The sequence below is a fragment of the Triticum urartu genome, chromosome 1 (assembly GCF_003073215.2).
Source record: "Triticum urartu cultivar G1812 chromosome 1, Tu2.1, whole genome shotgun sequence".
Classification (NCBI taxonomy): domain Eukaryota; kingdom Viridiplantae; phylum Streptophyta; class Magnoliopsida; order Poales; family Poaceae; genus Triticum; species Triticum urartu.
The window spans coordinates 463,040,569-463,051,370 of NC_053022.1; the positions used below are offsets into that span (position 1 = coordinate 463,040,569).

A 10,802-nucleotide genomic window follows, 5' to 3' on the forward strand; every position below is an offset into this window, starting at 1 on the left:
CCATTGGATCGACCAAACACAATTGGCTGGTACTCAAGAATATCTTTCGATATGTCCAAGGCATGAAATATCTTGTCCTGGTTTTTTAGTTTTGGAGAAATCTAAACACCAATATCATTGGATAGATCGATCAGATCCCCACTATGTCAGATCATAGACAAACTTAGTGTTCCTACTAGGTGTGGTAGCATTCTCATGAAGAGTCTTCAAAACAGACCTCATGGCTACATTCACCAACCATTATCTCAACGATAATGTTTCTTGTGTTGCCCAGATGCAAACAGGTTACATAATAAGCAATATCACTATATTGCATATCTTGCAAGTCAAATCATGCGACTGATTTGTTCAGCGGGTCTCTACCAACTTCTATGTTTTGGTATGTGACGGCTTCGAATTTTGCAAGAATCAGGGGGGAGTATCTTCTTGAATTGTTCATGTTCAATGCATCATATTATACTCTTTTTTCCTTCATAAGTTTACTTTACAGGTTCTCATAAAGGTTTTTAATGAGGTAATATCAACATGAGATCATATGTCATACTTTCTGTTTTCCCCACCGGGGTTTTTGGAAAAGTATATATGACATATTTATTGTCCTCTAAACTCTATGAGTTTTCTCGTATTGAGTTAAAAGAGACAATGACCATTATATGTTGTACCGTTTTCTCCTTATTTTTCTCACTGGGTTTGAAGGAGTTTTAGCAACATATCAAACACCTATCTCCTCATATTTTTTCCCACAGGATTTTTGGAGGAGCTTTTTCAAGATGATGATACTTACACTAACAAGCATGGATTAGGGGGGTGTTAGGATTTAATTAATCCTATTAATCCCTGCTTTTCCTAATCGAGGCGGTTGTCTCGTGTCCCTTCGGACGCACCCTTTCGGGGGCTATATATATATGTGTAATCCCATCATCAATGAAAACAACGATTCACTTTTACTTCTCTGTCTCCCTCTCTCTCATTTCTTTTCAACAGATCCACCGTCGAGGACGCCGCGAGCAGACAAGACAGCACCTTCACGAAGGAGAGCGACGCTGAGACGCCGTCACCGCCCGATCGAAAAAAAACGAACCTAAGATTTTCCCTGATGCTCAAAAAGGGACACACAGTTAACAGCCATGGCAGTGCCTCCAAGAAGGGGACGGAACCCGCCGGTGTCGACGCTGCCAGCATCGATAGGTCGAGCAAGGATTTTGCCTTGGCCAAAGGCTGAGCAATCCCAAGCCGTCGGAGCCAGAGTTGGAGATGCGGAAGCTTGGTTGCAGGCCAGAACCACCACCGCATGAATGGGAGCTACGCCTGCCACTGAAGAGGCATCGAACACCGCTGGAGGTGGGAGCTACGGATTAGGCGGAAGGGCGCACGGGGCACCAAGGTGAGCATGCTTGAACGGCCAGGTGAGAAGCAAGAGGCTGCAAGAGGTGGTGCGGAGGTGGTCGGAAACTGGGACGAGCAAAGATCTGGAAAGGGTGCAGATTTGTGCCCCCTAGGAGCGATGCGGACGCCTTTTCAGGCGAACTCTCCTGATAATAGAGAAGGTTCGTATAAGTGGCCTGCCAGCTCTTATGAGGTGTATGTCGAGTGCGCCATTTATAGGCTAAAGGGTAGATTTTTTTCTGAGGGCAGGCTAATTTCTTTTGAGAGATCCCCACACTTTAATTAATTCGAAGTAAAATTCAAAGGGATACAAATGGGATGGAGCTATTTCCCTTGGCACCTTATAGTCCTCATCGTATGTAGGTTTTTTATAAGTTTTGTTTCTTTCTATGTTTTTTTCTATGGGTTTTTCCACTGGTTTGTGTTTGGATTTTTATTTATTATATCTATTTTTTGGTTTCCTTTTTGTTTTTACCTTTTCTTCTCTTTTTATTTTCATTCTTTTAAGAAAATTCAAACTGTTGAACTTTCCAAAATTCGTGAACTTCTTCAAATCTGTGAAGTTTCTTGATGTTTGTGAACTTTTCAAATCCATGAACTTTTTCCCAAATTCGCGAAAAATCATGTACCTTTTTTCAAGTGCATAAACTTTTTTCAAATTCATGAATTCTTTTCAAATCCATGAACTTTTTAATATTCATGAAAATTATTTCAGATTCGTGCACTTTTTTCATGTTCGTAAACATATTTTTGAATTTATGAACCTATTTAAATGTGTGATTTTTGAAAAAAAGTTGTGAACATCTTTTTAATTAATAAACTTTTTTGTTAAAATCCATGAGCATTTCTTGAATCCGTAAAAAAATCAATTCGTGAATATTTTCAAATCTTTAGACAGTTTTCAAATTGATGAACTTTTTTCAAATTCACTAATTTTTTTGAGTCTTGAGCTTTTTTTCCAAATCCATGAACTTTTTTTGAATTAAAAAAATCAAACACATGTTACTCGTCTTTGTGAGAGGATAGGCACTTGCGCTTTTACGAGTGAGCTACTCGCTCGCGTTCCTGGGTTACCCACCCAAGGAGGCACGCGGGCATTGTCTTAGCTACCTGACGCAGAGATGACTGACTATGAGCTCTCACATAAGACGTTGTATAGGAGCACCTCGTGAGCATGTCCGGAACACACATGATTCATAAGGGCATGGTCAATGCATAGCCCCAGGGTGATGCCCCGCATGCCATATAGGATGGGATGTCAGAAAAAGTAGGTCTGCATGGAGCACCGGGAGCAAGAGGCGGGTGCTTAGGGAAAAAAATGTGGTCCGGTGCATAAAGCTGAAAACGTTGATGTAAAGAGTAGAGAAGCATGTGTGGTGGGAGTCTTTATTTTCTATTCATTGATGTGGCCTACTAGTGGTAGCTTGTACTGGGAAGAAAAAATCAATGTAGATGTGGCCCACTAAGAGTTGACGGTCCACTTGTACATTCTTTTTCCTTTTTGAGAAAAATGGCCAAATATGAGAACAGGTTTTTTTAGAGATGTGAGAGCAACTAACTAAAGGGTAACCCTTGAGGGAGCCTCGCAAGGGTCATTTTAGTGGGCTAAAAGCCCATCAAAAGTATGCTCGGCCGCCGCCATGTGTCGTGTGCGGAGGCTCCTTATGGTTTTCGTTCTTTTTTCTATACATATGTTTTCGTTTTAGATAGGTTTTCTTGAGTTTTCAGATGTTCGGTTTACAACCGCCTTTCCTGGGTTTTGGAGAAAAAAATACAAAAACTTATTTTTTGCGTGAAAAAAGTTGTGCTTCCACAAGAAACATGGATTTGCTTCCGTGAGAAGCATTGTGCTTCTTGGAAAGGGAAAAGGTTGTGAATTTATTTTTTGCCACCACGAGAAGTACAAATTTGCTCCTCGTGGAGACACAGATTTTCTTCTGTGAATGCTTCTCGGAGAGGAAAGAAATCGTGATTTTTTTGCACAATTTAATATTAACTTTCACGAGGGGCGCATATTTGCTTCCACAAGAAGCACTCAAAAAAAAGGAAAAATCATGAATTATTGTTGCCAAATTCTTTTTACTTCCACGAGAAGAACATATTTGCTTCTCATGGAGACACAAATGTACTTCTCAAAAATGAAAAAAAAAATCTTGATTCTTTTGTGCTATTTTTTTTAACCAGAAGCATAATTGCTTCTCGTGTAGGCATGGATTTGCTTCCATGAGAAACGGAAAAGGAAAGAAAAACCATGAGTTTTGTTTTGCTTGATTTTTTTTCTTCCACGAGAAGCACAAATTTGCTTCTTGTGAAAACACGGATTTGTGCAAAAGATAAAACTTTGGACGCGCGGTTCAAAAGATAAAATATTTTGAGAAAATAATCTACTCCCTCCGTTCTTGAAAGAGTGTACTTCTAACTTTATTGGAGAATGCTTGTGAAACCAAATAGGTATATGACAAAAATTTATTTTTATCATAAATCTAATGCTATTAATTGGTTGGCATAAATATTGGTCTATTATTGTATAAATACGGTCAAACATATAAAAGTTTGAGTTTCCAACAGAGTTGGAAGTGCACTCTTTCAAAAACGGAGGAAGTAGAAAATAGACAAGTGATGCACAGACAGTGCACCACTTGTCAAAGCCGATTTTAGCCAATTGCACGTGTGTGTTTTTCTGAGTGGATGGGGCATTTGTACGTAGGTTGCCAAATCTGTTGCACCACGGCCTCGGTCCGCCTTGATGGGCCGGACGGCAATCTTTGGGGGATTCGCTCTTCACTCAGCGCCGAGTCGCCGTGGGCCAAGCCGATGCCGAGCACGCACGATGTGTTAGCTCGCCGCGCGTCGGATTAGCCGCCGGCGCCCGTAGTTCCACTTCCACCCGCCGAATCAACAGGTACTCCCCGGCCGTTCCGCTCACCGAATCAGCAGCGCTCGAGTTCGAATCGAACCAGATCATCGCGGAACATGATGAAACACACACGTGAGGAACGAACGAACAGCTCTCTCTCTCTCTCTCTCTCTCTCTCTCTCTCTCTCTCTCTCTCTCTCTCTCTCTGTCTCTCTCTACTCATCCACCATATTCGTGCTCGAAACAGAATATGAGGAGAGAGCACCAAGTACTAGTACCAACCAGACTGCCGGAAATCAGGCCGGATTGAATGGCTCCACAGCGGGGAGGTTGTTGAGCTTGAGCTAGCTAGCCCTTGAAGACGAATCATGGCACCACGGTTCATGATGGGCCTGCATGCGCCCGTGGGGGCAAAAGCCTGGCCCCCGCCCGTGTGCTGCTAGGAGGAGGATAGGGTAGGATAGGATAGCCATCCCCTGCTAGCAGGGTTACACGTCATGATAGCACCGGGCGGGCAGGCAGGCAAAAACTGTGCGGAGCACCGCAGTGATTCTGACGAACCGCGCCGGCTTCGCGTCTCTGCGTTGGGTCCGGGCGAAGAAGTTTCAGGGGGGCCATGGCCGATGGAGCTGTCGCCTTGTGTCGATTCCCGCTCGTTCATGGGACGATCCTTGGGGGCTTGGGGCCCTAGAACGGGGGACACCGTACTGGCATCCGGGGGACACCGTGCCGCGTGCGTGGCAACCTGAAGTTCCTGAACCGATGCATGGTCTTGCACGCGTGAACTTTGATCCATGTAATGTGGGACATGGTTCGCGCGAGATCGACCCATTGGCTGTGTGTATGTATGTATGTATGTCTCTACTGAAGGTTCTGTCTTGCAGGCGTCTTCATCCTCCAGTTTGGCTGTAGGAACGAGGTCGAACAAAGTTTGAATCCTTCTCTCTACGAGACATAAGTTTGAATCCTTCTCTCTACGAGACATGTTATTAAGAACGGACGGGCGAGCGAGAGGAGTCAGTTTGCCGTCAAACACTTCAGATGATAGTTCAAATGGTGGTTCATGCACTGTGTGTCGTGCTCAAGCTCAACAAACAAACATACACGCAGGGCACAGATATGATACATGAAGCGGCTCAGCTTTTGGCTTTACATCAGCATAGTGAGGGAGGGTTATTGCTAATCAACCAAGGAATGACAACACACACGCACAACAAGCATGCACACAGAGAAAGAGAGAAAAAACACACGCACAGATTCAAACATACAAGGAGAGAGTACCGGAGGGTCATTGTTGCAGTGATCATCACTTATTAGCCTCTCGATCGGCGGTAAAATCATCCAGGGAGGCTCTTGGTGCGAGTGAAGGAGCGTCAAGCGAGGAGCCAGAAGTTCTTCTGCCACCGGGTGCTGACGAGGTAGCCGCCGACGCCCTTGCTCTGCCGCCGCACCGCCAGCGTCAGGCACTCCGCCCTGCTGATGCACTCCTCCACCAGCACCTCGCCGCGGCTCCGCATGAAGCTGCATCATTTTGCGACCACAACCACATCATCACACAAGAGAAAACATCTCTAACAAGCGGATTAGGATAATGCTAGCAGCTCGACATGGCAGTTGAATCAGCATGGTGAAAAGGTAACTTTTCTTCTTCGTGGGGGTTAAAAACCGCCACATGACTACATGAGTGAGTCGTACAGCACCAGCAGCAGGTCAGCAATGCTGCAGTGGTCAGTGCACAGTACTCCTCCCATCATGGTTTCTCGCTCGTACTCGATTCATCTAGAGTTTAAGCTGGAAGGACAGGGAAAGGCGTCCCTGATTTATGGCTGGCACATGTCTCTACTATCTCTTGTGTAATACTACAGTAAAAGGCAGAGGCCCCGTTCCTGCTCTACTCTCTGAACTCTGAATACCTTTCTAGGTTTTCTTCAAAAAATATACAGCTTATTCCCTGACAAAAAGTTCACTTAAGCTGAGCCTAAAAATCCCTTCCAAAACTTATCACACACGGGCAGCTTTCAACTTTCTCCGCTTGTAAGGTGAAAGCCTCAAAGCTCTTATAAAGATCTTTGCATGGTGAAAGCTCCCAAGATCTATGTTTGCAAAGGGCAATGGGCTTTACAGCGTGATGGGCCAAGCCAGCGATGTATTAGATTCTTCCCTTTTATACTTTCTATACAGGACGACTCCGTCCGTGACAAAGGGATACAGGTGTGTGCACGCATACGCATCTTGTGCTGTAGCGGTGGTACGTACGAGAGGCGCATGGATGGATGCATGCTTACCAGCAGAAAGGGGAGGGCTTGCTTTGGCTGAGCACGAGCACGGACGCCTCCAGCTTCTTCACCTGGCTCAGGACGGTGGCCAGCATGGGCCCCTGGATCACAAGCGCCTCCACCTCCACCTAACCACATTCACCCAAACCAAATATTACAACACCCAGCATGGGGCACTGTGAATGCATCCACTGCTAACAATCACAAGTACACTCCGAAGCATGCTACTAGTCTTTTATTTACTTTTTAAACAGTCACAAAAATTCTACTGTATATCATTTTTTAACAGTTACTACTGTACTCCCTCCGTTCGGAAACACTTGTCTTAGAAATGGTTGTAGAACACTTGTCTTAGAAATGGTTGTAGATTCTAAGACAAGTGTTCTACAACCATTTCTAAGACAAGTGTTTACGAAGGGAGGGAGTACAAGACTAGGCTGCAAATTTTGAGAGATTTATGAGCATATGATTCTGGGCATCTAGGCGGGAACACCACAATTTTTCCCCCTTTCCAACCTCGATTTGATGAAGTTGAGGTGGCCTTTCTAGCTTTAGGCCTGCCATGATCCATGAATAAAAAGTTGGCTATGATGATTCCCTTGCTTTTCCTTTTCATGAATGTTTCTGATCTGATCTACATCTCTACCTAGCGTAACTCTTGCCTCCAAGTGGGCCAAGACACCCAAAAACACTTGATCTGAGAAAAGCCACGGCACCGACTAGCCTAGCACAGGTTTCTCTGTTGAGAAATGTCAGTGAAGCGCAGTGTCCGTTTATGCTTGAAGAGGCCCAAAAATACAGAGTTACCACAACTAGCATCTTCCCCCTTCGTTCGGTCCGAAACAAATTTTAGTTAAGCAGGCAGCGTTTTTGGTACCACATCCGGTGCTTAAGGTCATTTTTTAATGAAGCTTCAGGCCATAATGCAGACTGTAAAACAAACTAGTCTACAACAAATCACACTTGTCGGTGCCACCTGATGTCCCAAAGAGTAATGAGATGCCATCGTCAAGCGTAATGAGATGCAAAGCATCCTAGTTAATTTACTGCGAAGTGCTACTACCAAGTGACCAGTTCATCTTCTTGTTGGATGAAGAACGGGTAAAGGTTGCGGGACGACAGAGGACGGGCACGCACCTCGGGCTTGCAGGCCTTGCAGAGGGAGCCGAGGGAGTTGGCGAGCGCGGCGGCGTCCTCGCCGCGGGTGCCGCCGCCGCGCGGCAGGACGTGGAGCAGCGTGAGGAAGTCCCCCCGGTTGGCGACGTGGGTGAGCGCCCACATCATGGCGTGCTTGGCCCCGGAGCTCTGGTCCACCACCACCATCACCCGCTTCCTCCCCGCCGCCGCGGCCTCCTCCGGCGCCCCGCAGAACCCTCCGCCGCCGCGCCGGTGGCCCCTCGCCCGCGCCTTCTTCCTCGACCACCTCCTCGACCCGCGCCTGCCGGTGCCGCACTCCCATTCCCCCGGCTGGCGCGGCGCCGGCGCCGGCGCGCTGCCGCCGTCGCTGGAGCTCAGCTGGCGCAGGAAGTAGTCGCTGCTGCCCCCGCTGCTCCCCATCGATCCCCTCCCCTCTCCTCCCCCCTTGCAGCGCGCGGCGGTCGGCTCGGTGCGAGTGCGCGGCGCGGTGCGGTGCGCTGGGCTTCGGCGCGGTGGTGTGCAACGTTTGTTTCTTGCTTTAAAGCGGCCGGGGACAGGCGCTGGCTGGCGGGAGTAATAAGGTGAGGGTGGACTCGGAAAAGGACAGAAGCCGCACACACGGGTGAATACAGGAATTACCAGCCAAAACATTGGTAACTTTTCGAGGTTGGGAAGTCCTAGCCGTTGGTAGGCCACTCTGCTGGCATTAGCATTAGCAGTCCGAAAAAGGATTTGGCCGACTCCACCGCGCGATCCCAAACGGACGTCTATTTTGTCCGGATTCTGTTCGTTTGGGTAGCGATTTGGGGTCGTGTCTGGACGTGTTCTGGGTTGCGATGACCGTGCGCTCAGTGCGCGGCCGCATCCATTTGCCCCGTCAGGACCAAAAATACTCATATTCTCATCAAAACTAGTTTGCACGTCCAAATATTTGTGTGAAAATAAAAATAGTTTTACAACCTAATTGAAATTGTCCTTAATAAAAAAGCTTTACAATCAAATCAAAATTGTCTTGACTGAACATAAAATGAACCAATACGTCTACTGGTTGCCAATGTGATCCCACACGTGCTCAACCAAGTCATTTTGAAGATTCAAATGACTGTGCCAATCACGCATCTCACGGTGGAATTCCATAAATTGTTCAAATGTGGCCGGGTCTTGGTGTAGGGGCTCAATATTTTCACCTTGATAATCAAATCCTTGGTCGAAGATACTCTCATCACGCTCGTCCTCGACGATCATGTCCCCTCTGCCACCGGCAAAGACGGCGATGGCCAAACCTCCTCCGATCGACGGCCAAAACTACAGCGAAGACGTGGTTTGCTACCTCTTGAGCACTGCGTTGGTTTCCCCGAAGAGAAAGGGATGATGCAGCAAAGTAGCGTAAGTATTTCCCTCAGTTTTTGAGAACCAGGGTATCAATCCAGTAGGAGGCTACGCGCGAGCCCCTCGTACCTGCACAAAATAAATAAATCCTCGCAACCAACACAAATAGGGGTTGCCAATCCCTATAAGGCCACTTACGAGAGTAAGATCTGATAGATATGATAAGATAATGTTTTTGATATTTTAATGATAAAGATGCAAATTAAATTAAAGGCAAAATAAATAGCAAAGGAAATAACTAGGTAGTAGGAGATTAATATGATAAAGATAGACCCGGGGGCCATCGGTTTCACTAGTGGCTTCTCTCAAGAGCATAAGTATTCTATGGTGGGTGAACGAATTGCTGTTGAGCAATTGTCAGAGTTGAGCATAGTTATGAGAATATCTAGGTATGATCATGTATATAGGCATCACGTCCGAGACAAGTAGACCGACTCCTGCCTGCATCTACTACTATTACTCCACTCATCGACCGCTATCCAGCATGCATCTAGAGTATTAAGTTAAAAACAGAGTAACGCCTTAAGCAAGATGACATGATGTAGAGGGATAGACTCATGTAATATGAAGAAAACCCCATCTTGTTATCCTCGATTGCAACAATAAGATACATGCCTTGCTGCCCTTACTGTCACCGGAAAAGGACACCGCAAGATTGAACCAAAAGCTAAGCACTTCTTCCATTGCAAGAAAGATCAATCTAGTAGGCCAAACCAAACTGATAATTCGAAGAGACTTGCAAAGATAACCAATCATACATAAAAGAATTCAGAGATGATTCAAATATTATTCATAGATAGACTTGATCATAAGCCCACAATTCATCGGTCTCAACAAACACACCGCAAAAAAAGATTACATCGAATAGATCTCCACAAGAGAGGGGGAGAATATTGTATTGAGATCCAAAAAGAAGGAAGAAGCCATCCACCTACTAACTATGTGTTGGGGAACGTAGTAATTTCAAAAAAAAATCCTACGCACACGCAAGATTATGGTGATGCATAGCAACGAGAGGGGAGAGTGTTGTCTACGTACCCTCGTAGACCGTTCGCGGAAGCGTTATATCAACGCGGTTGATGTAGTCGTATGTCTTCACGTCCGACCGATCCAAGTACCGAAAGCACGGCACCTCCGAGTTCTGCACACGTTCGGCTCGGTGACGTCCTCGCCTTCTCGATCCAGCAAGAGGGGCGAAGTAGTAGATGATTTCTGGCAGCACGACGGCGTGGTGACGGTGTTGGTGAAGAACAATCTCCGCAGGGCTTCGCCTAAGCACTACGAAAACTATGACGGAGGATAAACTAGAGGGGACGGGGTTGCCGGCACACGGCTTGGTGTTTCTCGATGTGTCTTTGGTGCTAGCCCTACCCCTCTATTTATATCTTGAGCCCTGGGGTCGAAACTTGGAGTAAAAGCCTCCTCAAAGTCGGTTTCACCCGAAAGGCAAGAGTCCTTCTCGGACTCCAGGGCTAGACGCCAGGGTTCCCGGCGTCTATACCCTAGACGCCAGGGTTCCTAGCGTCTAGCCTCTGGTCTCCGCAAAACTTCCTTTTGCACTTTCCAAAAGCCTCGTGGGCTTTCCCCTTTGGCCTAGATAAAGTGTTCTCGTGGCCAAACATTTCGGGAAACATTCGGAACCCCTTCCGGTGAATTCCGGAACCCTTCTGGAGATCAAATACTACTATCCACATATCAATCTTTACTTCCAGACCATTCCGGAGTTCCTCGTCATATCTGTGATCTCATCCAAAACT

The 10,802-nt window shown here is 46.4% G+C and overlaps 1 protein-coding gene across 2 annotated transcripts; it reads right to left on the reverse strand.

Annotated features, from left to right (window-relative positions):
- Positions 1 to 5,264: 5,264 nt before the first annotated feature.
- On the reverse strand, positions 5,265 to 8,198 carry LOC125519144. Of its 2 annotated transcripts, XM_048684039.1 has the most exons (3): positions 7,657 to 8,189; positions 6,529 to 6,647; positions 5,265 to 5,764 (listed from the first exon to the last, which is right to left on the reverse strand). In XM_048684039.1, the coding sequence occupies exons 1-3, from the start codon at positions 8,074 to 8,076 to the stop codon at positions 5,617 to 5,619; spliced, it is 687 nt and encodes a 228-aa protein (XP_048539996.1). In that variant the 5' UTR covers positions 8,077 to 8,189; the 3' UTR covers positions 5,265 to 5,616. The 2 variants fall into 2 exon arrangements, with proteins under 2 accessions (XP_048539996.1, XP_048539990.1); XM_048684033.1 differs by lacking the exon at positions 6,529 to 6,647 and having other exon boundaries at positions 7,657 to 8,198.
- Positions 8,199 to 10,802: the final 2,604 nt, after the last annotated feature.